Source organism: Rousettus aegyptiacus, unplaced genomic scaffold (assembly GCF_014176215.1).
Source record: "Rousettus aegyptiacus isolate mRouAeg1 unplaced genomic scaffold, mRouAeg1.p scaffold_m13_p_1, whole genome shotgun sequence".
Classification (NCBI taxonomy): domain Eukaryota; kingdom Metazoa; phylum Chordata; class Mammalia; order Chiroptera; family Pteropodidae; genus Rousettus; species Rousettus aegyptiacus.
In genome coordinates, this window is record NW_023416284.1 from 90,588,659 (window position 1) to 90,614,552 (window position 25,894).

General features: G+C 48.3%; 3 protein-coding genes and 1 pseudogene across 8 annotated transcripts; all 4 read right to left on the reverse strand.

Annotated features, from left to right (window-relative positions):
• Positions 1-90: 90 nt before the first annotated feature.
• Positions 91-9,575, reverse strand: ATF6B (activating transcription factor 6 beta). Of its 3 annotated transcripts, none has more exons than XM_016121553.2 (18): positions 9,449-9,575; positions 8,986-9,065; positions 8,764-8,842; positions 8,425-8,516; positions 7,824-7,959; positions 5,074-5,159; positions 4,808-4,940; positions 4,594-4,725; positions 4,314-4,447; positions 3,452-3,637; positions 3,274-3,365; positions 2,665-2,841; positions 2,371-2,478; positions 2,108-2,189; positions 1,828-1,898; positions 1,499-1,610; positions 1,276-1,360; positions 91-774 (listed from the first exon to the last, which is right to left on the reverse strand). In XM_016121553.2, the coding sequence occupies exons 1-18, from the start codon at positions 9,528-9,530 to the stop codon at positions 545-547; spliced, it is 2,097 nt and encodes a 698-aa protein (XP_015977039.2). In that variant the 5' UTR covers positions 9,531-9,575; the 3' UTR covers positions 91-544. The 3 variants fall into 3 exon arrangements, with proteins under 3 accessions (XP_015977039.2, XP_015977038.2, XP_015977037.2); XM_016121552.2 differs by having other exon boundaries at positions 1,828-1,895; positions 9,440-9,570; XM_016121551.2 differs by having other exon boundaries at positions 9,440-9,570.
• Positions 9,576-10,113: 538 nt separating this feature from the next.
• FKBPL (FKBP prolyl isomerase like) lies at positions 10,114-12,125 on the reverse strand. 4 transcript variants are annotated; one of them, XM_016121542.2, is made up of 2 exons: positions 12,106-12,125; positions 10,114-11,243 (listed from the first exon to the last, which is right to left on the reverse strand). In XM_016121542.2, exon 2 carries the CDS (start codon positions 11,181-11,183, stop codon positions 10,146-10,148), a length of 1,038 nt encoding a protein of 345 aa, XP_015977028.2. In that variant the 5' UTR covers positions 11,184-11,243; positions 12,106-12,125; the 3' UTR covers positions 10,114-10,145. The 4 variants fall into 4 exon arrangements, with proteins under 4 accessions (XP_015977028.2, XP_015977027.2, XP_015977025.2 ...); XM_016121541.2 differs by lacking the exon at positions 12,106-12,125 and adding an exon at positions 11,579-11,668; XM_016121539.2 differs by lacking the exon at positions 12,106-12,125 and adding an exon at positions 11,555-11,668.
• Positions 12,126-18,603: 6,478 nt separating this feature from the next.
• Positions 18,604-18,722, reverse strand: LOC118605478 (annotated as a pseudogene).
• A 3,442-nt stretch (positions 18,723-22,164) lies between these two features.
• On the reverse strand, positions 22,165-25,861 carry PRRT1 (proline rich transmembrane protein 1). Its single transcript, XM_016121593.2, has 4 exons — positions 25,718-25,861; positions 24,236-24,765; positions 23,460-23,645; positions 22,165-23,312 (listed from the first exon to the last, which is right to left on the reverse strand). The coding sequence occupies exons 1-4, from the start codon at positions 25,734-25,736 to the stop codon at positions 23,136-23,138; spliced, it is 912 nt and encodes a 303-aa protein (XP_015977079.2). The 5' UTR covers positions 25,737-25,861; the 3' UTR covers positions 22,165-23,135.
• Between the last annotated feature and the right edge of the window lie 33 nt (positions 25,862-25,894).

The window sequence follows — 25,894 nt, forward strand, 5'->3', positions numbered from 1 at the left end:
AGCTGTCTTCAGTGCTTAATTCTGATATACTTGCCCTAGAGAAGTCGCTTTCTCTCAAATTTCCTGTCATGAGCCAGGAAGCAGCCACCATTGCTTTAACTCCCTCCAAGTTGTTTATTTAATAATAATTAAAAAAAGATACGCACATACATAAATCTGATCTCCCTCTACCACCCTTCCTTTATTGCCAGTAACAAGCTCCAAAATGTAAAATGTTCCTTGTCCCTCCTGGGGACTAAATTCCCACCTCCACCCCCAAAACATAGATGCAAAAGAATCAAGAACCCATCCACCCCAAACCTTACCCTCACTCAATACCCTCAAAGAAAGAAGCAGGGACTGAGGGTTCAGAAAAATGAGAAGAGCCCTATATTCCAAAAAGGAGTGAAAAGAGAGGTGAACCCCCTCACCTCCAAATAAGTACTTAACCCCACACCCTGTCCTTTCACCAGTTGCCCAAGCCCAGGGTTCAGGGAAATTAGAAAGTCTCACCTGGTCATTCCTCCCCCACCCCCAAGTTCTAAATCAGTATGAGAGACAGAAGTCAGGGATGATTGAGGTAGAGAGGCTGATGGGTGGCCTGGGGGGCCTGGCCAGCTGCAGAAGCTGGCAAGGGGCCACCTGTGGCATTGCCTGGGGTCGAGGACGGCTGTTTTCGGAGTGAAGGGGGCACTGTGGAGGTCTTGATGTGAATCACTCTGGTGTCCATGACCTCACACTCGATCTGCATCATCTCCTCATAGTCCCCAGGGGCCCCCCGGCCTGATACTGTCTCTGTGCAAAGTAGAGAGTTAAGGAAGAGAAGGGGGAGGCAAACAGAGAAAAGGGGCCAGAGAAGCAGATGGATAGAGAGGAAAGGGCAGCAGTGACAAGGTGGATCAGTGACAGTGGGAGTTAAATGAAAGGGTAGGGGTGGAGTTGGTGAAAGGAGAGGGAAAAGGGTAGGAAAAGAAAATTACATGAGTGTGAGGTCATAGAGGAGAGAACAACAAGAGAAAAAATGAGGTGAGAGTCTGGCAGGTTCCCAGCCCACCCCATTCTGCCCAGCACCTACCCAAACACATTCACCAACCTTGTCTTCCTCCCATCAGAGTCTCCTGCATTTTGTTCTCCAATCCCCCCATTTTGTGCTTCTTCTTACCCAGAAATCTAGCATCTCTCTGGAATGCCCCACATCCCTCTCCATTTCCCCCCTCAGCTCTTCATGCTGGATCTCCCCATCGAAATTTCCCTCCTTCCTCAATTTCAGGACCCCTGCCCACACCAAAGAATTACCATTGGGGGCCATGGCAGGCATCACCAGGGACATCTTAGGCCGAGAGGTCTTGTTGTGGCTGATGGCTGGGAGCAGCAAGTGGTCCTGGGAAACAGAGGGGTGAGGACAGGAGGGTGGAGGAAAAGATGGCAACAGGCTCCCTGGCTATTCCATAGCCTCAACCTGAAGCAAGACGCTGGAACACCCAAGGTGACAGGGATGGGGCCAGGAGATGGAACTCACCCGTCGGAAGGAGACAACATAAAATGTGTCTTCCCGTCGGTCAATTGCATCCAGGAACTCTGGCTGTGAACGGTCTGGGTGGCGATACAGCTGCAGCTGTCCTACAGAATCCCTAGGCAGGTGGGGAAACAGGATTTGGGAGGAACTAAGCCCAGTACCCAGTTCCCACTGGGAAAGCGGGAAGAGAGGAAAAGAGACAGGAGACCCCCAGTAGAGGAGGGAGGCATAGCCATTGGTGGCAATGGTGACAAGAACAGGATAGTTCTTGGGGACATAGTTTAGAGTGGAACCTCACTGAATAAGAAAGCATACCCCTCTCCCAGACTCACCTTTCTAAGGGCCCAGGGGGTTGGGTGGGGACTGCCTTAACTGGAGGCGATGTCTTCTGTAGCTGAGACTTCTGGAAGGAGAAGTATCTAAGGATTTGAAGAGGGTGAAGGGAAAAGGGAAAGAGACAGACGACCCCTGGAAGCTGATGCCACTTCACACCCACCCTTTCACTTCCTCAACAACTTCTCAAACCGCTACAATGAGATGTTCCCTCAAAACCCCCAGAATACTAAGCCCTTGTCTGTAAGTGGCCTTCCTTGAACTAGCCCTCCTTCCTACCTGTCTCTCCTGGGCCCTCTGGGGGATCTTCCGCCGGCCTCTCTGGTGGCGCTGCACCCAGCCACTCAGCTCGTCAGCAAGCCTGGGGAAGCAGAGGAGGGGAACACCTCCATGCCAGGCCAAAGCTCCCCTTTCCTCCCTCACACAGGAGGGAGCAGAACAGGCAAGGAGAGCTGGTGCTCTAGCAAAAAAGGACAGCCAGGCTATCTGTGGAGGGGCTTTGGAATGACAAGGAAGATGTCCCAGCTGTGAATCCCCCATACCTCAAGGACTCAGTTCGGTTGACATGCCGGCAGTCAGAGGAGAGGAAGAGCTGGTCCAGGTCTCTTAGCAGCAGTTCCTTGGCACCCCTGGTGAAGGCTGTCAGGTTCCTGGAGTGAGGCAGTGGGGAGGCAATGATCACAGGCTACCCAGCATGTCCCCCCATCAATAGAGAAGGCAATGATGGCAAGAGAGCAACTCCAGCTCCCCTCAAAAAGGTACATTTGGGGGAGACAACACACTTGGGGGAGACAACACACTCAACACCCCCAAAAGACAGAGGCCCCTCTCCTCACCTGAAACCTGGCCGGCCTTCGGGGCTGGGCTGGGACTCCTCAGGGCCCTGGGAGCCCTCAAGGGTCTCAACCCCATGAACCGGCAATTGTGCTGAGAATTCCAGCAAGTGTCTCCGAGGTCGAGGCGCCTCTCTGCTCATCCCAGGAGAGACAGGAGCCAACGGTGGCTCACTGATGCTGTGGACAGGGAAGGACAGAGCACAAGGAAGAATTCTGACTTTGTTGAGGGGCTGGTAAAGAACAAGGGCTCTGCAGACAGCCCACCTGGCTTCTAATCTGTTCTATAAGGCTGAATCTATTCACCTGTAAGATGGGAATGAGAACGGTCCCTACCTCCTAAGGCCAGGAAATATGAGAAAAGGAGAGTGCTTAACCAAGAAGCACTTAATAGTCTGTTTTTATCAATGTTATCACCAACATCTACCCCAGGACCTACCATTTGTGAGAGAAATGATGGAACAAAAAGGGACTGCTGGATATACCACCATGCCAGGGACATGAGAGTTGTGTGTGTAAGTGGAATGAAAGGGACCGTGCCAAAGCAGGAATCAGGTGACTGTGATGGTGAGCTCCACCCTGAAGGTGCTGGAGAGGCAAAGCAGGTCTCACCTGACAGGCCCGAAGTTGAAGGCGATGAAGAGCAGGAAGACCATGATGCAGACCACCTTCCTGTTTCCAGACCCTAACTTGAGCTCACTGTTCTAAGGTGCAGAAGAAGAGACAAGAGAGGGTGAGTCCTTCAAAGAAGCCTTTATTCCCTCTGGTCCTCCAAGGCCAGATGTCTCACCTCAGCCAGCAGGACCTCCAGTCGCCGCCGGAGGGCAGCATTCTCCCGGCGCAGCTGCTGGTTGTCCGCCAGCACCGCCTGCAGCCGAGCTTCCAGACCCTGCAGGTACTCTTTCTTCTTCCTCCGGGACTGGCAAGCGGACTCCCGGTTCTTGATCATTCGCTGCTGCCGCTTCAGCAGCTTTGTCTAAGGCACACAGAGGATCAAAAAGGGAATGAAAGGTGGGCAGAAGAGGGGAACCATTACCCAAAGCTCACAGGGACCACTCTCCTGCCTTCCTGACCTTACTTACTCACAAGAGAGGGGGTTTTCCTCTCTACTAAAACATTTCAGGGAGAGGGCTCTTTCAACAACTCCCTATTCCTGTTCCTCAGAGCTGAGAGAAGTTAGACTGTAGGAAGAACTTCCTCCATCCTGGTTCCTAAATCTCAGTTCCTCTCCTTGGTGGCTGGTTTTCCTTCTCGATTCTCCTTTTTTAAGGCCCTACGTTTAACCTTGCTATAATTAAGGAACAGTTTAACTGGTTTTCTCCTAGGAAGCAACGTCCCTCTTCCAACTACGGCCACGACCATAAGATGACGACTCCGCTGCCTTTGATTTACTGAGACCACCCCCATTTCTCCAGACCACCCCCATTTTGTTACCATTTTTGCAGTGGTAACAAAAATAAGGATCCTAAAACTACATAAAGTTGATACTCATATATAAACAGGGGTCCACTCTGACCTTTAGGATCATCTTAAGGGTCTGCTTCCTTGCCTTTTGTTCTCTTCTCATCCCACAGTTTTCCATGACAGACTTCCCTCTTCCATTCCCTCTACTAGCCCTATTCTGCCCCGTACCGCCCCTGCCCAATACTTGCATCCACTTCAGGAGGGCAGGAGTTCCCAGGCATAGGAGCTGGAACAATGCTCTTCCTTTCAGGCCGTGGAGCAGGTGGGGGCGGCCCTTCAGGCTGGACTCGAATAGCACCTTGGATGAGGACAACTGGGGACACTGGGGCAAATGAGCAGGAGAAAGAGGTAAGAGAGCTATAAGTCAGGTGGGGTCCTATGTCCACACTAAGCACATGAGAGCCTCAGTGGCTCTAAGCTCCCTTAGAAGGTCAATCGAGCCCATCTCCTTCTCTCTTTCTTCAGTACCTGGGGGTGGCTGGACAAGGGGCTGCAAAAGGACGGTGGTGCTGGGAGGCATAGCTCTGGGTGGCACTGGGACAGTGGTTATCACCACAGGTTTGGGCTGCAATGGTGGCTTCCGGGTGGGCAGGGTTTTGCCTAAAGGTAGGTAAAGGAAGGAAGAAATATCAGGACTATAGGCCTTTTGTCAGGAAGCCCAGGTATCAGGAGGCCCCAGTACCTGAGGATCCATCGAGGGATGGACTCATGCTAATCTGGAAAGCTCCAGGTGGGGGGCCTGGGACATCCTGCAGGAGACACTCTTGAGGGGATGGAGACTCTGTCTTCACTTCCAGTATCTCTCCTATAAAATCCTATGAAGGGCATTCCAGGAAATGTCTGAGTCAAGAGAAGTGTTGAAGAGAAGCTAAAGAAGAAAAAGCTCTCGTTCTTCTGAGTCAGAAGGAACTCACTGTAGTGCCTGGAGGGAGGGACATTGATGCTCACCTGGTTGGGAGACTCTGCTGAGAGCAGGGAAGCCTCAGAGTTGATGGAGGAAGATGGAGAGACAGGTTCTATCTTGGTATGGACATCTGTGGGGTAGCAGGATGAGACAAAAAGCTTGGTATCCAATAAACACTGAAGGAGAAGAGGGTTACAACTGGGACATGAGAGACATGGTCATTTCCCCTTGTTCCTACAAAGAAAACTATTTTGGCTCTAGGCAGGCAGTCCAGAAGGTGGAGGTGCCATGGGGCTGCTAATCTGTAGACTTCTCTACTACCTCTTTACCCAGGACTGCCTTTCATCTTCAGGGGCTCCTTAATTTTTTTTTTCCACCATTGCTTAATTTTCCTCAAGACTACTCTTGCCCTTCTTCTTACCCTCTTTCTTCCTCACGGACCTTGTCCATTCACATAGACAAGGCCCAAACAAGGAGAGTCTGCAGCATTCTCATGGGCCCATACTCCCAACTTGTTGGATTTTCACCTCCTGGCCCAATAATGTCATAACACATCTCCATGCTAACAACTGCCAAGTCTGCATCTCTACCCTTGACTGCTTCCCTGCGCCCTGATCCTAACTCCCAAGCTTCCTGCTGGTCACTTCCATTCTTACACCCCACCATTTGCCTAAAGTCAACTGAACTTATACAGGGCTCACTGTTTGTCCCTTCACACAAATTCCCTTCCCGCACCTGTCAGCCTCCCAGGCACCAAATCGTAAAGTCTCAGTTACCGCTGAGCCTTCATAGCCTCTGTTAAATCTATCTATAAGACTTGTTGATTGCCCCACAGAGGTAAAATAACTCAGCTGAGGGCCAGATTCAGCCCTAAGGTCAACAGTCTGCCACTACCTCTGGTCCATACCACTCATTTTGGTAATTAATGATCTCCAATATTACTATTTAAAAATTTCAAATCAATTTATATTTTTGAAGAGGTAAAAGTCAGGCAATATAAAATTCTGAAGAAACAAAGGGGAATTCAGTGAAAAGTGAATCTCTTTCCCTTCCTTGTCCACCAAATATTCAGATCTCCTCCTCAGAGATGACCACTACTTGAGCTATTAATCCTGTGTTATAACACATGAGACTCTCCATGAGACTTTCCAAAAGCAAGGGCTACATCTTATGCCTCGTGCCTATCAAAGTGACGAGTGAAAAATACAAATCATAAAGGATTATCTGACTCTAAAAATACTAGCATTTGCAAAGTCATCAACAATCTTTGTTGCTAAAGGCTTTACAATCCTTATTTTGTGTCCTCTTTGTAACTTTTAATAACGTGCTGGATATGATCTGTTTGTCTCTCTAAATCCACTCTCCATTGTCCCCTGCCCTGCTCTAAGGCCCAGGAAGAAAACATGAATGGATTGCATCACTGAGCTCCCTTGCCCTCTTGCTTCTGGTTGGAGTTCAATGAGAGAGGCAATACCAGGAAACTCTAAAGGTACTTCAAAATCGATAATAAACATGTCCAACACTGACTTCATCATGCTCCCTGAGCAGAGGGTTCTCATTCTTGCAGTCTCTATCCAGTGAACAGTACCATCACCCACTGGATGGCTGCCCTAGCCAGAAATTCATCCTCTTCAACTCCTACCTCTCTCCAATGCCCAGAAGGTCACCACAACTCCTCCATTCCATTTCATTCTTTCTGCCTTCTTCTCGGCATTCTAATATCTTACTTGACTAACTGCATGAGCATCTTCCCTGGTCTCCTCCTCCTGCCTCCAGTCCTGCCTTTCTACAATCCATTCTCCATTCTGCTACCAGAGTCATCTTCCTAATCATACTGCTCTCCCGCTTGATTCTTCGAAGGGTTCCAACTGCCCACAGGATAAAAGCTAAAAGTCCCTTAGCAGGGTTCCCACCTGACCCTGAAGCCTTGGCACCTCCGTGCCATTCCCCACTCCCTGCTCACATCCACTCTGACGAGGTACAGGTTCCTTACACACACACGCGTGCGCACGCGCAGGCACACACGTTCCCACATTCTTCTGGCTAATTTCCATGTGTCCTTCAAAACTCAGCTCAGGAAATTCTTCCTCCAGGAGCACATTATTGATCCAGCCCCAATCCGGTGGATGACCCCCTCTTATCAGCTTACATGGCACCCCATAAAGATTTCTATCCAAGAATTACCACACGTGCATTCATTGGTACTTGTCTTTCTAACCCCCACTACACTACAGAATTCTCAAATCAGTGTGGTGGTGACGTCTTCTTCATCTTTGCATCCCCAGCACTCTGTCCAGTATCTGGCATGGAGTAGGTGCTCAGTAAGTGTTTAATGAATAAACAAATGAGTACATAAACTTGATAACACTTTTAAAACATTGCACAAATACTAATAATTATAGAACATAGAAGTTAGGCATATAGCATTCTAACTCTTTTGTTTAAAACTTTGTATGATAAAATGTTGCAGTGAAACAATAATAAATAAAATATACCCTAAACTATCTATTGCTTTTAAAAACTGCAAAGCAACAGAAGTTAAATCACAACAGGATACTAGGCACAAGAAAAAGAAAAACCATCCCCATCTCTTTGGTGCCGCCCTTGCTGTGGTTACCTGAAATTCTCCCTCCCACTCCTGGCCTTTCTCCTGGCTATCTGCAATTTACCCTTCCTACCTTTTCCTCTTTGTCCTGCTGCCTGCCCCCCGCCACACCCACAAATACATGCATGTGAAAAAGAGCACACATTCTACCTTGGTAAAGCCAGGGGATGGAGAGTAGGCTGTTATTACCTGAGGAATTATCAGAGGTGGGGCTCACATTGACATGGATGGTTTCAAATGGGGATGTTGAATCATCTCCCAGGAGGCAGAGTGGAGGTGTCAAGGACTCTATCTTCACAACCAGCACCTCCCCTACACCAGAGGCCTGGGTGAGAGAAGGGGTACAGTGGGGAAGAAAGAAGAAAACAAGGGACATGTTGAGAGTAAGGGCAAGAACAAAAGATTTAGAGTTTACAAACTACCAATTATCCGACATTCTGGTTTGAAAGGTACTCTGTATTTCCCCAGAAGGTTGATAAAGTCTCACGATTTCAAATATTGTCCTAGAGTGGACAACGTGGGCAGGGGCAGTTTCATAATTCTTAGCAGCTGACAACTCTTTTTCCCTGACCCCATCAAAGCTGCCACATATCTCTATTAAAAAGATTCTGTTTTCACTTTTAGAAACCATAGTGGAGATGTAACCAATAGGAATGTTAAAGAAATGACAAAGACAGGGAAAAGCTCCCCCACCCCCATGCACATAAATCAATCCTCAGCACCCATGGGTGAAGGGAATGAAGCAGAGTCCCTACCACAGAGAGCAGAAGGAGGGAGATGTCTCTCTCACCTGGCTGGAGGGCTCTGTGGAAAGATGTGATGATTCTGAGCTGAGAGAAGAGGAAGAGCAAGGAGAGGATGGCTCAGACTTCACCTGAAGATCTGAAGGAAAAGGGATTATAAAATTACCAGGAAGCAGAGTTTGAAAAGAATCCAGAGTGTCCAAGGACATGTAGGTGAGGACCCCTTCACTGGGGCAAAGGGGAAGGAACCCATGAGCTGTTAAAGGGGAGGGGAGTGCACAGACACTCACGTGGAGGTGCGAGGACACAAGGAATTACATAGTTTCTGGGAAAGAGTGGGAAGATAAGTTTCTGAAAGGATAAGAGAATCACAAATGATATCTTACCTGGGAAGATAGGCAGGGGGTCCCATGGGGGTTCAGGGAGGCTGACATCCATCCCCACATCCAGCATGCTGCTGCCAAACTGAATAAGGGAGGATATTAGATAGCAGGAGTGTGAGAAAGAAGGGGTGGCTGCAGATGAGCTCTGGCCTGGAGAAGAGTCCCGGTTCTGGGACCACTCCCACCCACCAATGGTAAAAGACAAGACTGCTAGGGTAGAAATACCGGGACATCCTGCTCCTGACAACGAAAGAGCTGCGTCTGCTCCTCAGCCACTTCATCCAGGCCGGTATACAAGGTGCAGTCTGCAAGTACGGAGTGTCAGAGGGGTAGTCCGCTGGCCCTGCCTACGTACCCACACACAGGCCTCACTTCATCCCTCACTTCATCCCTCATTGGATCCACTCCGCCAAACCCACCGCCCGCCCACTTGAAAGTGCTACAACCAAAGAACTTCAGCTCCTCCTTCCCCGACCCCGGAATAACTCGACGTTTCCGCAGGGAGCGGAGGCCTCCTGTACACCCGCATCCCGCAAAAGCACAACGGGCTCCCTGCTCCGCCCTCCCTCGAAAGGTGGATTCCGTATTTGCCCAGCCTTCCTCTTTGGGCCTCAGCTTCCTTCCTGCGTGCCTCTGGGGCACAACGTGCCACAGCCCTCTCCCCTCTCCCAGGCCTCACTCCGCGGACCCCAGTCCTCCGGGTTCAGCAAGTTGTCTGTAAAAAAACGCGTCGGGTCCGCAATCTCGCTGAGGAGCATGAGCTCCGCCATTTTTACCCCCCGCCCCCCCCACAACCATGAGACGGTTCCCAAGGCCCGCCTCTTCCTATCGCCAACTAATCAGTTGACTCTTTAAAAAAGGGGGCGTCCCGGAAACCCTATCGACCAGTAAGAGACCTAGGTGCTGAGCACATGAATCAACAGAAGAGGCGGCTGTACAGGCCGGACCAATGGGAGCACGAGAGAAGAACGCACTTCTACAGTACCCGGCCGTAGATCTTGCGCATGCGCGAAACGAGACCCAGCGAGAAATATCCTGGAAGATGTAGTTCCCGGGATTTAAAGGTCCGCTGTCTCCTCCAGCCAGTGATAAATTTTAGACAGCTTCTATGCATCTTCGGAAATGGATAAGCACCGCCCCCCCTTGTAAAAAAAAAAATGTAGCACACATGACCATATGGTTTTTTAATGGTAAAAAAGAGAAAGAGGCGCACTGAGACCAATGTTACCTCTCCTAGGAAGGAAGCAAAAGCTGGGAATGGGATGGGGGCTGAAACCCTCCCTCTGCACCTTCTTCCCCCCCCCCGCCCCCTCGCCCCCCCCCCAAAAAAAAATCTCACGGCGCAGACCACAATTCACAGATCCCTTTTAAGGTTTAACTTTTAATCAGCCAAACATCTTGCGCAGTCCCTGGGCCAGCCCTGCATCCTGCTTCTTACCCTGAAAGATCACCTTTCCCAGCTCCTCTTGGGCTGCCCGGTTTTTTGGGTCTGCCGCCAGAACCTTCTTGAGGTCAGCAGTTGCTTTTTCCAGGTTCCCAAGGGCAGCCTGGGCAACCCCCCTTCGGTACAAGGCCTTTAAATGCCCAGGCTCCTGCTCCAACACCCGGTCACAATTCTGGGCTGCCAAATGGGGCAGCCCTAGCAGCAACTGACATGCAGCCAGGTTGGCATGAAGGATAGTTCGTTCTGGAGAACCAGGTGGGGGTAAAGTCAGCAGCAGCCGAAGAGCTCGTCCATAGCATTGAGCAGCCCCTTTGGGGTTCCCAGCTCGAAATAATTCTGTGCCCCTTGTACGTTCTTGCCTGGCCAGGGCCTCCTTCTCACTGGCCTCCAGCTCCCAGGAGTCTTGGCCCTGAGTGAAAGAGGCCAGTGTGAGCCTGACAGGAGGGCCAGAGTTCCCAGGGAGCTGAAGCTCTGCCTCCTCACCTTGACACATGGACTCCAAACATTTCTCTATGAGCTCCCCCCAAGTTTCCTCCCTCCATGGGCCTAACCCCATAGTTAGCTCCGTCCACCCCCCTGGCAGCCCTGACCCAAAAGCCAGTACTCGGCAGCGGGAGCCCAGCTTGGGTTTGTCCAAGCCATAGCCACGGATTATGATCTTCTTGACAAAGCTCCCATCCGGACAGTACCAGAGTTCAGAGGCTTGGAGGGGCTCTGGCATTTCACTGGCTGATCTATGAGACTTATCAGAGTCTTCCTCAAGTCCAACAGACAGTTTTTCAGTCCCTTGAAGATTCTCTAGACTTTGGCTGGCTGGATCTGGGCTCACTCTCAGCTCAAGAACTTCAGTAGGAGGCTCCTGGGAATGCTGCCTAAGCTGAGGAGCTGAATCAAGGTTCTTCTGGGGGTTCCAATTCCACTGTTGTTGCGGTAAAGAGGTGTCTTTCTCTCCCACTGGATTGATCGGTGCCATCTCCATTTGGCTACCGTGGGTAAACAATTTTGGTAGTAAAGGAATGGACCAGACTCAGGTCAGCACCTGAAAAACAAAATCGAAACAATGCTAACGGTAGGATTCTTATTTAGACTCCTTTCCCGTCCTTCTGGGACCTGGGACCCAGTTCTCAAAGTCCTAATTTTTCTTTCCCTCCAAAAATTTCTGTCACGCTCCAGCCCTCGGTTCCACCCAGAACCCAGAACTATAAATTCCACAATTCCCTGCGGTTAGGGTAGCCGCCCCAACTACGGACACCCATCGAGTCAAAAAGTCCCTGGGAGGCCGAAACGCCTAGCCTGGTGGCGAAAATCGAACCATTTGGATCAGCTCTCCCTCCGAAGCTACGTGCTTACTAAGTACTGTTTTCAGAGTCTGACCGCAGGCGGATAGGAGGGCCTGGGGCCGGGGCCGCGGGGAGACACTGACAGCTAAGCCTGGAGCCCGCGAGATGGCCAATATTGTCAAATTCCTGGCAGCCAATCACGAGGAGAAAGAAGCCTGGTGAGCCCGCCTTCTTGACGTGACGTCATTTCCCCCCGCACGCGAGAGACTCTAGGCATTAACAATCGAACCAGGCCGACTCGAACCGAAGTAGGCGAGATCCAGCTGCCCAGGTTATTGAGAGTCTGGAGAAATCTTGGAATGGGAGGTTGGAGCGCATGCAGATAAAGTAGAGAATGGTGTAGCTGGCGGTGAATGATAGCGGCACCAGACCAGTCAGTCCTTTAATCTAGCGACCTCAGGCCCTGTGCTCTTCACTTTTTCCTTGTGTCAGGGGCTCCCACCCAAAGCCAACTGTCGGGTACTTCTCCCATTAAATCCTGGGTGCTCCAAGATAAACCCTCAGGCCTCTTTCTCCTCAGCAGGCCCTATTTCCTTTGGGTGATGTGAGGTTTCTCCTTACCTTTTCCTTCGAATTCATCATTGCATTCTAGGCTCTTCTTCCTCAAAAAATCTTAGACCATGCCTTTACAATTTTGACCTGCATATAAATCACTTGTGAGAACTTGTGAAATTACAGATTCTGATTTAGGAAGTCTGGGGTGGGGCCTGGGATTCTGCATTTCTAACAAGCTCTAGGATAATAACAATGCTGGCCCATGGACCACACTTTGAATAGCATGATTCAGAAATAACGTCATCCCATTCTCTTCATCCCTTGCTCTGTGCTCTTTCAGCGTGCCCTATATTTTGCATATATAACTGGTATAACCTGCTCCATTGAGTGTGTCAGTGAAAAACTGGTGCTTCTAATAGAAGATGTAGGTTCCTTTGTGATGCAGCCTTGCTTGTGTTGGGAGCAACAAGGTCATCAGAAGCAGATGTGGACTTGCACACAAGGACACATTGCAGGGAGGGCACACATGCCTGACCTATTCTGGAACTTCTTGCTCTAGGGACGAGGATGGGAAAAAGATACCTGAGAAGAAATAGCTGATAATGTGGTCGTGGCCTTGAGGCTGAGTCTGGGAATTGGCTGTAGTTTGTAATTGCTAACCTGATAGTAACTAATGATGTTTTGCAAAGCCAACTTAGTGAGAGAGAATAAAAAGCCATGGAAACAGGGGTGGGGGCTGCTAGCATTGCCATTCCTTGCCATTCCTCCTCTCCCTTATCCATATTAGTAAAAGCATTTCCAGACTCTGACTCTTCTTCCTAACCATCTCCGCAACAGCTTCACCATCGCCATGTACAGTTTGGGCCACCACAGCTCTTCAGGAAAGGAGAATCCCACTCTCCATACCTCACTTTGGCTCATTTAGTTTGCTCTTTAATGCCCTACCATTGTGCCCCAGACAACAAGGACCATGTCAGGACAACCGGGAGGAAAGGTAGTCTCATTATCCACAGATGTGTGTCAAAACAGTCCACTCTCTGTTTTGTGTTGAGACTCACGAACCTAGACTTCTTTTTCCTAAGTTTTCTTTTGGGTTCTGTGCCAGAGTAACCTGAGTATACTGCCACCCTTTCCCATTCTGGCTAAATACTCTGATTCTTGGAATCTGTGGGCTCCTATTGAAAATTAATTTATTTTTTTATCCCTCCCTCTTCCACCCTCTATTTCAGAGATTTTTGGGAAAGATGTCACAGAAGGTTTGATTACATCCTAATTCCTGGGCAAATTTGTATTATGTGTGTCTTAACTGAGGGGGCCACTCCAATGACCCTTCTAAGATCAGCTTCATTTAATAAAAAGAAAGTATACTCTGCTATGAGTGTATTGCTTTGAAATGTTCTTTTATAGTATTTTTGTGTGTGTGTTTCATTTCCAACATACTTCACAGGGCAGGGAACTAGTCGCTATCTCTTCTGTGTTTCATCTCATTCATTCAACAAATATTTATTGAACACCTGCTATGTTATAGGCAGCACGCTAGGAACTAGGGATACATAAGTAAATGAGACAGACACAGTACCTGCCCTCACTGGAACTTATAGTCTGGCTAAGGAGAATAAACAATTACAGTGAGCGCTATGTAGAAGTGTGAGATGCTATAAGAATGAATGAGGAATGAGGGACTATTCCTTGAGGATGAGACATTTTTGTTGACATCTAAAGAATGAGTTAGAACTGAACCTCTGAGAACACACCTATAAAACCCTATATTGAGAAACATTGAATTAACTGGTCAACTTTGTCTCTTTAGTTGATCCCTTGTCACCACTGTGACTAGAAAAACTAACACAAACATAGGCACTAAAATTTCTAAAAAAAAAAAAAGTAATCCAAATCATCCAGAATGAATATTTTAATATTTTTATTTTTTAAAGGATTATCCATCAAAATTATAACATGAAATTTAAGTTTTTAAAAAATATTTATTATTAAAATTTAGCTAACATACAATATTATATTAGTCTCAGGTGTACACCGTATTTATTCCACATTTATATTCCTAAAGAAGCGATCACCATACTAAGTCCAGCAACCATCTAACACCATATAATGCCATCAGACAAAATTTAAGTTTTATAAGAGGATTCAGAAGTCCCTAGAGGAGACATCTGTGAATCTGTAGATTCCCCAGGTCTCAGCTTGAGAAACAGCACTAGGAAGGGGCCAAGGTGTGGGAAAGAGCATAGGCTCTCCCTCAAAGTGTCACTGCATGAATATTGACTGACTCACACTGCTTGCTCTCTCCCAGTTCCCTGCCCCTTGAGTCTCATAATGCTGGGGCTCAGCTCTCTGGGAATAGTCACTAAGGGATCAGGAAGAAGGAAGAAAACAAGCCAGGAGGACGATATCCCCAGGCCTGGCTAAAGAACATGGGATCTGAGGAAGATACAAAATGAAGATGACATGTGAAAAATTGCTTACTTGTTGGGACAGAGGTTTAAACTGGGGAGTGAGCAAGGAGTCTCTCCTCTCTTTTTCCTAAAAATATGAGAATGAAATTGAAGAGCAGCTTTGAGAGGAAGAGATGAAAAGGAGCCTTCTTCCCCAAGTTACTGGATTCAATTCCACCCTCTCACTATAAATGTCCTCTGCTCCCTCTTTTCCTTTGGTGTGTCAAGGACTAATTCACTAACATCAAAATATATGGATGCAACTGGGACATGACTTACCTTGTGCCTAAGACATTTCCCCAGCTTCAGGTGAGAGGGACTGAGGGAGAAGCACACAGGAACCTCTGGAAAGGGAATGAGATTATGGGAGATTCTGGGTTAAGAAAGTCAAAGGCATCTGGGAGAATAGAAGGACTTGAGGGAGGGGCAGTCAATGATTCTGCTAGCTGTGATTATGGAAGATGAACCCCATTCTGTAACAATTCTTCCCTCCTCCAAGTCATCATAGGGGCCACTTAAGCCTTGCTGATGATTGGTCTGAGGGAAACACCCATATCTGACCAGTTTCTGAGGATTTACCTGTAAATAATTATTTTACAATCCACCAGTAGTCATTTCTTTCCTTCCTTCTTTCTGAGTCCCCTCCTTCCAAGGTGGCTCAGAGGATCTGGCCATATTCTGCCACTCTCTTTAGCCTATTTCTAAGGGCATTGTTTTGCCTCACTAAAGATCTAATCTGATGGCAGAACCAGGGGGAGGTTCAAAAGCTGGTGTGAAGTCATAATAGGCACTAAATTTTTATGCGAGCTGGTGGTTGTTTCATGTTGTCTGCAAACACACAGAGTATAGGATATTTGCCCTCTAAATGGGTGAGGTAAGGTTCTTTTCTTAGTCATTCAATAATCCTTACTGAATACTTAGAATTTTTCAATGAAACATGGAGATTAATACAAAAATCCCCATCAGTAGTCTAATAAGGGTAGAGTCATAGTTAACCAAAGCTTCAGATACAAAGGCAAAGGTGATAAGTGGCATGGCAGTTATGTCCAGCTGGGGGTGATTTGAAAAGGAATTCAGAGGGTTGAGCCTTACTGTGATTGGAGGGACTTACTACAGGTGGAAGAAGCCACACAAGGCAGGAACTATAAAGAAAGGAATGCCACTTTTCCACCAGATTATTCATCTCTGGCTTGTCAATCTCAGCTTTCCAGAGCATTCCAATACCCATTCATGCTGCCTTGTCGCCAAGCATTGAGCTGGTTGGAAGTTTTGACACCCTCACATCCCCCTGCATTCCATACTCACCACATGGAACCATATGCTGCACTTGCTCTCTACCATTTAGCATCAGGATGGGAGACAAAAATTCTAGCTTTCCAAAGGCTAAATGAATTTCCCCTTCTGTTTAGCTCTGGTGTTTCTGTGGCTTTTAGTTCTGTTGGAATTTATGTCAAAATTGTTTCTCCTATGTGCTTCCAAAGCATTTTTCTTGTACTTCCCTTACAGGCAGGGTTTTCAGGCAGGACGAGATAATGAAAGGCAGCCTTTAACAGTGAAATTTTTAACAATGAGAGCTGCTCTTTTTTAAAAATATATTTTTTACTTTCAATTACAGTTGACATACAGTAATATATTAGTTTCAGATGTACAACACAGTGAATAGACATTTATATAACTTAGAAAGTGATCAGTACCCATCTGACACCATACATAATTATTACAATTCTACTGACTGTATTCCCCAAGCTGTACTCTTCATCCCCATGACGATTTTGTAATTACCAATTTGTACCTCTTAATCCCTTCTCCTGCCTTCACCCATGTCCCCAACCCCCACCCCCATCCAGCAACCACCAAGATGCAGATGAGAACTGCTATTTCCAAGCCCTGACTAATTATGACCATGGTAGTGGGTATTGTGCTAAGTGCCTCATGTATATCACCTCCTTTTCTCCTCACACAACTCCATGAGCTACTTATTCAACAGGTTCTTATTGAGGGCCTCCTCTGTGCCAGGCATTATTCTAGGCTCTGGAAATAAGAAGTGGAAAAAAGCCCTGGATCTCTTGTAGCTTATATTCAAGTGAAGATAATAGGCAATAAAAACCAGTCAGTAAAATATAATGTCAGTTCTGCACAACCAGATGGTATTAGACAAATAAGTACATCAGAAAAGAAAATCGGGGGAGGGGGGAGGGAAAGAAAGAAAATATAATATCAGGCAGTAACAAGTGCTATGAACACAATGAAGCAGGCTACAAAATGCCCCCAAGGTGTGCGTGGTGCTGTTTTTAATCAAGTGAGGATGAAAGCCTCCTTGTGGAGGCAGTATTTGTGCAAGACATAAATAATGTAAGGGAGCAGACACACAAATATCTGAAGTAAGAGTGTCCAGAGAGAGAAAAACAAGAGCGCAAAAGCCTTAAGGTAGGAAGGAATTAGATTTTTGTGCTAGATTCATAGCAACTAGAAGAACAGCAGGGGGGCCAGAGTGGGTTGAGCAGAGGAAGGAAAGGGAAGAGTGGGAGGGGATGAAGTCAGAGAGGTAGGTAGAAACAAGAAAGACTAAGTAGGCTTCACAGGCCAAAGCAACGGTTTGGATTTTGTGTGGTGGAGAACTGATAATTTAAAAGATCACTCTGGTTTTTGTATGGAGGAAAGACTATATGCGTCAAAAATGGAAGCAGAAAATCTAATTAAGGGGCTAGTCATGGGAGTTTGGTTAGGAGAGAGAGAGCGAGCCAAGAGCAGAGTGTCCCAGGGCCCTCTAATACTTAGGAGTCTAGAAGAGCTATCGATGAAGATGGAAGGAGCAGCAAATAAGGGACTAGGGAAGACTTTCTTTAGTTGAATTCAGAAAGAGTATTTAAAGTGAATAAAGAATTTCAAGGAGGAAGGAGAGAGATCAACTGTGTGAAATGTTGTGAATGGGTCTAGTTCAGGGTCTCTCAACCTTGGCTCATGTATATTACAAAGTAATGAAATGAGTATCATGAAGATTAAGAAATAAAATCTTCCAGTTATTGTTGAAGCTCCCTGTGTGTCCCTCTCTATCAGAATTCCCCTCCCACCAAAGGGTAACTGCTCTTCTGAATATTGTGCTTTTGCTACATAGGTGAGCAGTAAAAGAGATTTCTTTCTCTTCTCAAAGACAAGCAATGTTATTAAGAGCATGTTTATGTGAATGTTTCAGTAAAAATGGGAAAACTAATTATGTGAGAGAGAAGGATACTTTCAAGAGTCCCATTTCTGAGCAGGTGAGATGGAAAGAATCTCAGTGGACAGATGGGGTTGGGCTGGGAACAGGTTAGGCCTCTGCAGTTACAAGGGGAAGGCAGTAAATATGGTAGAGATGCAGAGTGGCAGATTTGGGGATGGGATCATGAGGAAGTTATCTTCTGAAAGTTTCTATTCTCTTACTGAAATAAGAACTAAGCTTGTCATCTTGTGAAACTGTGGTCTCAGAAATGGGGAATGTGAACTGATTGCTGAGAGCCCACAAGAAGTGAGACCAGTCAGTATGATTGTGTTTTTCCCCAGATGTATTCAGCCGTTGGGTGCCAGTTTGGAGCAGACAGAGTTGGACCTAACCAGGGATAAAATATGTTGGAAGAAGAGGGACCAAGAATACAGGGCAAGGGCTGAGAGGTGATTATAGCGTTGAGAATCTGGGGATTTACACTGAGTAATGAGGAAAGTGAAAAACTGAGGGGATGCAACACCAAAGAAGCATGAGAGTCAGTGAACGGGAGGTCTGGGTGGGGTTGAAGAACTTTTGGATTGTGGATTCTGGGCAGAGGAAGGGGCGACATGAAAAGACTGACGATTTTGAAGGAGTGGCAGTTATTGGTGCCAACCAAATCAAAGATTTGACACTGGGAGTAAGTGAAAAACGTTGTAGGTACTAAATTTTCATGAATGAAAGAAAGTGGTGACCCAAAATTGCATCATAGGGAGATCAGAGCTCCCAAGTAGATTTTATTTTTATTTTATTTTATTTTTTATTTTTTCAGGCAAGGCAACTCTTGGTGACCTCACAGATTGTAAGGACCTTGTCAGCTTACAATCCATTTATTTATTTATTTATTTATTTATTTATTTATTTATTTATGCACGCCTACAGCACCTGATCTTACTAGGTGGTCTCCCATCCATGTACTAACCAGGCCCAACACTGCTTAGCTTCCTAGATCAGACAGGATTGAGCTTGTTCAGGGTGGCATGGCCATGGACCCAAGTAGATTTTAGAGGGGGCCAGAGCACCTCTCCTGGATGACAGAATCTTTATTGATAGGGGTCGAAGAGCCAAGGGCACCACGTTTTGAGGAGGAGTTGAGGTAAGGTGAAAGGAAGCTCAAATAGGAATATGCCACTTGAGGGAGGAGTCTGAGTGAGGTGAAGAGATCTAGAAGAAGTCATTTTCAGTCACTTCCTCCTCCATCAAATTCCTTTCAATTTAATTGAATTCAAATAGATTTTATCTGATAAAAATCTGAAAACCAGAGATGATCCAGATTTGTCTCCTTCCTTCACAAGGTAAGATAAGTACATCAAAATCTCAGGTGGGGAGAGATGGGGGAAAAATGCAGATAACATGAATTATTGGTAGATTTTAGACCAGATACATTGTAGGTACTCTAGTTGAAGCCACACCTTTTGGCCTCTACCTTCCTTTTTGGTGGTCTCTGAAGTGCCTCTAAACCTGTGATTCCCAGCCTTAGATGCCCAGGGGAATCATCTGGGGATGTCTTAAAAAATATTGATGCCTGAGTATCACCCCCAGAGATTCTGATTTAATTGGCCTAGATGAAACCAGGGCTTTGGGATTTTTAAATGCTCCCCAGGGTTGAGAATCATTGCTCTAAGGAATGCCTGAGGCTCTGTTTAGAACCCACTGCTCTAGTCCAACCTATAGCAGAGAGAGATTCATTCTTGCTGGAGTGAGGGGTTGAATTCATCTGGGCCTTAAAGGATAGGTAAATTTCTAACAGGTGGAAAAGCAGATGTGAAGTGGGGAAGAACATCCTGAGCAAAGGCTTAGAGGTGGTCTGAAACACATGACAAGCTGCAAATGATTTGTTTTATAATATGCAGCGATTAAAGAAAGAGGTTTAAGATTTGAGAACAGCTGGGCAAAGGCCTGGAGATGGACATGAGGAATAATTCAGTTTGGTTGAAGATTAGGTTGAAGAGAGAAAGCTGAATGATTTTAAATTATGAAAGAGGTTGAAAGCCAGGTTAAAATTTTGTGAACAATTGAGTAAGCAATAGAGAATCTTGAAGCCCTTTGAGCAGTGTCAAGAGAGGATTTATGTGTGTAGGGAGAATAACATGATAGCAGTGTTGAGGGAGACTTGGAGTAGGGAGAGGTAGGAAGTAGGGAGACCTTTTAGGGGAGCTGTTGCAATAATCCTAGATGAGGTCATTGAAAAACGACAAGGGCTGGGGAAATGTTACAGATTCAGAAAATATTGTGATGGTAGAATTGACTGAAGCATCAAGTTTTCAGATAAGAGTGCTGGGAAAGTGGTGTCATTAATAGAAACAGGGAAGCAGGTTTTCAGTGTCACTGCATCAGTTTGGTTTGGAACATGTTGAGTATAGAGAACCAACAGCATGGACTGTCCACACACCATGTCACAGGCCCTGGGAAAATGTCTGCATATAAATGCATAAGTTGGGTAATGTCTTAGTCAGCTCGGTCTGCTGTAACAAAATGGCATGAATTGGGTGGCTTATAAAAAATAGAAATTTATTTTTCACAGTTCTGGAGGCTAGAAAGTCCAAGATCAAGGCACCAGCAGATTCAGTGTCTGGTGAGAGACACTTCTGCTTCATGGACTGCTGTCTTCTAGCTTTGTCCTCACATTGAGGAAGGGGCAAGGGAGCTCTCTGGGGTTGCTTTATAAAGGCATTAAACCCATTCATGATAGTCTACCCTCATGACCTAAGCACCTCCCAAAGGCCGCCCCCTTATCAAACTAGGGATCAGGTTTCAACATATGAATTTCTGGGGAACACAAGCATTCAGTCTACAGCAGAGAAGCATTAGAAATGATGTCTAAGTTTGAAGTGGATGAGATTTTCAAGGGAAAGTCTCAAAGAAGGAAAAGATCCAGAAATATGCATGTAGGGGAAGGGAGGAGAAAAGGGGGGGGCATGATTAGAGGTGTGTGTAGAGGTAGAAGGTGAGAGATGACATGTCCCTGAACCCTGGGGGAATAAGGAATCCCGGATCTAGGGACAAACGTGAGAGGGTTCAGAAGGCATAGTACTGTGAAAATGCCATTGGTTGTGGCTTCTGGTAACTTCTGGTCATTGGGCACTATTTAAGAGAGCAGTTTCAGTAGAGTAGAGAATGGAAGCATAGTTCAAAAAATTAAGGAAAAGTGGGTACAGACACAGACACATCAGTGGCAACAATACTCCCTATTTAAGGGGAAAAATGGTGAGGAAGTAGAGGTTGCAAATGTGAATTCTTTTTTCAAGAAGTTTGGTGAAGAAGGCACATTCAACCTGAAATGTCCAAAGGAGAACCCATGATTTCCAGACCCTACCCCATCGTCCTCCCATGTCTGCTATCCTGGTGCATGGCTTTGCTTCTAGATTAACTCTATAAGGTCAATGTTCACATCTGCTGTCTTGGCAGATATCTCGCTAGCATCCTGCATGGTATCTGCATGTTGTATGAATGCATGAATTCAAGATAGGACCCTGTCTTGTAGGTGTACAATGGAAGATACTGAGTCTACTGCTTGTGCCCGTCCCCGCAGAAGAGGCCTCCTGTCTGATCTCAGGATAGGAGAGGGCAACTAGCTCCAGTTGAACTTGAGAGGCTATAGACTTCCTCCATGGAGCTCTGTCGTGGTCTGAATGTTTGTGTTTCCCCAAAAATTCTTATGTTGACATCCTAATGTGCAGTGATGGTATTAGGAGGTGGCGCCTTTGGCAGATGCTTAGGTCATGAGGGTAGAGCCCTCATAAATGGGATTTGTGCTCTTATGAAAAAGATCGCACAGAGCTCCCTAGCCTCTTCTGCCATGTGAGGATACAATGAAAAGTCTGCAACCCAGAAGAGGGCCTCCACCTGATGGTGCTAGCACCCTGATCCCAGACTTCCAGCCTCCAGAAATGTGAGAAATAAATTTCTGTTGTATAAGCCACCTTGTCAACAGTATTTTTGTTACAGCAGCTGGAGACTGAGACAGGCTCCCACAGCTCTCTGCTCCTTTTGCCTTCCCTATACTAGTACAACACACCACTCAGGGCTCTAATTCACTGCCACCCTCCAGGCCCCAGGTAGGAATAGTTGTTGGCAATTGGCATCTCTTCCCTGCCCCTGCCACCCTATCTCTGACCAACTTCTTCAGAAAGGCCTGCCCCCTTCTTTCCTCTGACTTCCTGAAGTTCTGGAGATAGATCCCTGTGTCTCCTTGTATACCCTTCTATTCGAAATCTCTAAGCCCAGTGTGGTAGGAAGTGGAAGCGATGTGCTGGGAAAATAATTTCCCACTGAGGGTGGACCCCAAAATCTTCCATCGTAGGATCCGAGGGAGCCCCTCCTCCACCACCACCATTTTTGGGTGTCTCTCGGGTATCCTGGAAATTTGTCTCCTCCCACTTTTGTCTGTCATTTTCTTCCCCTCCCTCCCCTCCCACCCCAAGGGAAATGAGTGAGGGGCGGTGTAAGGGGGAACCAAACGTGCAGCGTCTCTGTAAAGCTGCAGTCTTTGAAACTGCGGTAATAAATTCACTTAGATTCTTTAATATTGTCTTTCAGAAATCCACACACACGCACATATTAGAACAAAGTGGGGACTGCCTAGGGGAGCGGGGAGCAGGCCGGCTCTCTCCCGACATTGGGAGGTCGGTACCCTGGGTTCCCTTCTGCCTGGCTGCCCAGGGGTTGGGAGAAGTGAAAGTATTTACAGAGAACGGGGATGTAATCTTCATCCCAGGGTGAAGCGTACTAAACTGGGAACCTCCCAAATCTCATTCCAAAATAAAACAAAAATAGAGGTTCTGGGATTAGCAAGAAAATCGGCGGAGGCCCGGGTGTAGGAGATGCAAAACTGTACCAACAAAAAACGCGAGTGAGCGTGGGAGCGCGGCTACCCGGGTGCTCGGTCCTTGCGCGGGGAGATGGGGAGGAGTCTGTTAGTCTGGGCCTGGCTCCAGAAACCCAATCACTGGACTGAATCACCCCTCAAGGAGATAAAGAAGGCGGAGCCTGCCGACCTGAAGGAGGGGTTTTGTCAGAGCCGGGGCTGAACCTATAGAGGAGGCGGGCTTTGGGGAATCAATCTCCAGGTTGCCAAGCAGAGAACCAGGGAATCTCCCCAGGAGGCAATGCATTTAGAGGGAATGGGGATCTGGAGTGATTGGGGGCCTGGAATTTGCCTGGGATCCAGGAAAGCGGCGTCCTTGGGAGTGTGAGCTTTGGCGGGGTTCCTGAGGAACTGGATTCGGAGGGTGCCCACAAGGCGAGAGGTTCCGTAGAGGTTCCGTGGAGGCCAAGTTTAGGATGTATTGAAGTCCGGTAGCCCCAAGAACGAGTGTGCAGGGCGCCCGTTGGATCCGCAGCGTTATTGAAGAACGCACTTGGGAGGTCGAGGGGAGTAGGGTGGGGGCGGGCCGGGGGCGTCCTTACGGATCCCAGTAGTTGTCGTGGTGCTGCGCGGCAATGATGATAACTACCGTGAGGATGGTACACAACACCATGGCTGCGATGCCCACGGCCAGGGAGATGAAGGAGAAGTTCCGGGCCTCGCGCGAAGCGATCTCCGCCGACACCATGTCTCCGCGAGCTAAGGCGGTGCGCACCTGCCGGCGAGAGATGGAGGAAAGCGGATCGGAGAGCTGCACACCTCAGCCTCCTACTAAGATGCTCCTCAGAACGTCCAGCCCTCTCAGGGAATAAGAAAAACCGAGCCAGTCTCCTTCCCAAACACCTCCCCCTCACACACACACCTGCACTGCCTTGAAGATGGCGATGATGCCCGTAGGCCAGAAGCAGCAGATAGTGGTCAGCACCGCGATGGGCATGTAGTCGTGCGGCGGACGCCTCGGCTCCAGTAGGGCCAGCCCCGGGCCCTGGGGCGGCGGAGGGAGCGTGGGGGTTACTCCGGTTCCCGCTGGGGTACCGCCTGCGTAGGGCTGTGGAAGAAAGGTCGGAGGAGAAGGGGAGAAGACGTCACTCCAGCCCTCTCGGAGCCCCACAATGTTCCGCATTTGGGAGAGCAGTTTTTAAAGCACAGTTCTTGTGCATTGCTTCTCGAAGAACCTGATCATCCACTACCCTTCCAGAACACCCATAAATTCCACCTAGACCCCTCTCCTCCCTTCATTGCTGTAAATAACCCTATATATATATTTTTGGAGGTCTCCACATTCCCTTCCCCAAGGTATGGCCCCATCACTGCTGCCCTGGCCTCACTTCGGACCTTGTTTTTTACTCTCCAGATATTTACCTGGCCTCCCCTACTCACCCAGTTCCAGGTTTCTTCTCTCTCATCTGCTCTGTTCCCCCTCTTAGGCTATGATCACTGACTCTAGCTGGCTGCCAGACACCCCTGCCCCCATTCCCAAGCCTCCCCCTAGTCTTTCCTCTCTCTAGGCCTTACCCGCCTGCCAACACCCCTGGCCCCATTTCTCTATCCCACCAGTCCTCAATGTGTCCCCAATTCCAGGACCTACGCCACTGGGCCCTCCCCCCTCCTCCCAGGTTCCTGTTGTCTCATACTTACCGTGCCCACGGGGTAGACTGGCACGTAGGCAGTGCAAGGCTGCAGCTGTAAGGGGTAGCCAGGTGCCACGTATCCCCCCAGGGGCAGCGTTCCTACCGCCCCAGTATGCGTGGGCACCACGAAGCCCGGGGCCTGGGCAGTAGCCGGCGGAGGTGGGGCAGCGGCGGCGGGCGGAGGTGGTGGCAGTGGGCCTTCGAAGCGAGTTTCCTGCAGGTAAGGGTCGGGTGGCATGCGGGGCAAGGTAGCGCAGCCGGGTGGGGGCGCCCCCGAGGCCGAGCCGGGCGGGGCGTGGTGTGGGGGCCGAGGCAGAGTGGCAGAAGACGAGGGACCACGCTGCGCTGTGGCCCCGGAAGAAGCCAGGCCGCCAGCTCCTAAGCGCGGGAGGGTGGCAGTGCCAGACTGGTGGTAGTGGTGGTGGTGGTGGTGGTGCGAGGAGGGGGCCGCCTGGGGGGGCAGGGTGGGGGTTTCGGCCGGTGGCTGGGGGGCATTGTAGGGTGGTGGAGAAGTGTGAGGGACTGAGTCTGGGAGGCCTGGCAGCAGTTAGCAGAAAAGAAGGTACAGGGAGAGATCAGACAGAGATGAGTTAAAGAGGGTTAGGGGGAGACATAGAGGGTCAGGGATGGAGAAAGATAATGGGACAGACAGAGAGGAAGTAAGTGGGTGAGAAACCATCTCATTCTTGGGGCAGGAGAGGGGTTGTTTCTGGGCTATCTGTACCTCCCCCTACCCAACTTATGTCTTTCAATCTAGTTTTGAGGTCACAACTCTCCTCTGTTCCTCTCCCTTCTTCTTTTTCAGCAAGGTGCACACAGCTTTCATCAGCAGACGCAATTTCCTATGGCATATGGCTGCTTTTGGGGTTGCCCGAGCTAGTTCTACGTGAGTGCATGGGTAGATAAGCAACACTGTGTTAACATGTACTCAATTCAACAGTTGTATAAACCCATGTAGGGTAGCATGTTCCACTCTGCCATTCCTTCACAGGTGAGGGGTTGTCCTAGCCTCTCTGGGAATCTCAGTACTTCTTTTAGGACTGATAAAGAAGGATATGCTGGATTTTACTCTCCTGACAACCCCCATCTGATCATGTCTTCATATTTCCCCACTGGATGTCTCCATGCCAGTGAGTGTCATCTGTCCATCTGTTACTCCCAATTATGCTATCCCTGCAGTACCTGGCTGATGCAAATTTACTCTAGTACTTCCCTGATTACCTCAACAGTCCCACCCCCCCTCCCCCCCTCCACCCACTGCCCACGTTGTTGGCAGGGGGCAGAGGCTGAAACTGGAAGGAGGAAAAGAAGAGAAGGAAGGGATATAGTAAGAGGAGGGGGGTTTGGGGGGTAGTTGAGAGCTGGATAGAAGGGGAATGAAACAGAATCACCGGTTAGGGAGGGATAATGGAGGGGGTTGCAACCGAGGGTGGGCGGGAGAGTCAGAAGACGGTAAAGAGGATGGGAGGTTTTGTTGTGGTTTTTTTACCTGACTTTTCCGATGACATCCCTGTGGTCTTACTGGTACAGGGTCCCTGCAGCTGGAGTTGGGGTCCCTGGCTTGCGCTGGGAGTCTGGGTGCACGGACTGCGCAGCCAGCCGCAGCGCAAGAGATAGGGAGAAGACGGGGGGGGGGGGGAGGGAAGGGGGTGGAGGGCGAGCAGGG

Excerpts from the sequence above, each read along its gene's own strand:
- FKBPL (XM_016121542.2), bottom strand. The coding sequence starts at position 11,183 with ATGGAGATGGCACCGATCAATCCAGTGGGAGAGAAAGACACCTCTTTA.
- PRRT1 (XM_016121593.2), bottom strand. Across the intron at positions 23,646-24,235 it reads CAGTCTACCCCGTGGGCACG|CCCTACGCAGGCGGTACCCC; the intron begins GTAAGTATGAGA and ends TTTCTTCCACAG. Across the intron at positions 23,313-23,459 it reads CCATCTTCAAGGCAGTGCAG|GTGCGCACCGCCTTAGCTCG; the intron begins GTGTGTGTGTGA and ends TCTCGCCGGCAG.
- ATF6B (XM_016121551.2), bottom strand. The coding sequence starts at position 9,530 with ATGGCGGAGCTCATGCTCCTCAGCGAGATTGCGGACCCGACGCGTTTT. Across the intron at positions 9,066-9,439 it reads GGAGGACTGGGGTCCGCGGA|ACTGCACCTTGTATACCGGC; the intron begins GTGAGGCCTGGG and ends CCGTACTTGCAG. Across the intron at positions 3,638-4,313 it reads CCTGCCCTCCTGAAGTGGAT|ACAAAGCTGCTGAAGCGGCA; the intron begins GCAAGTATTGGG and ends TGTGTGCCTTAG.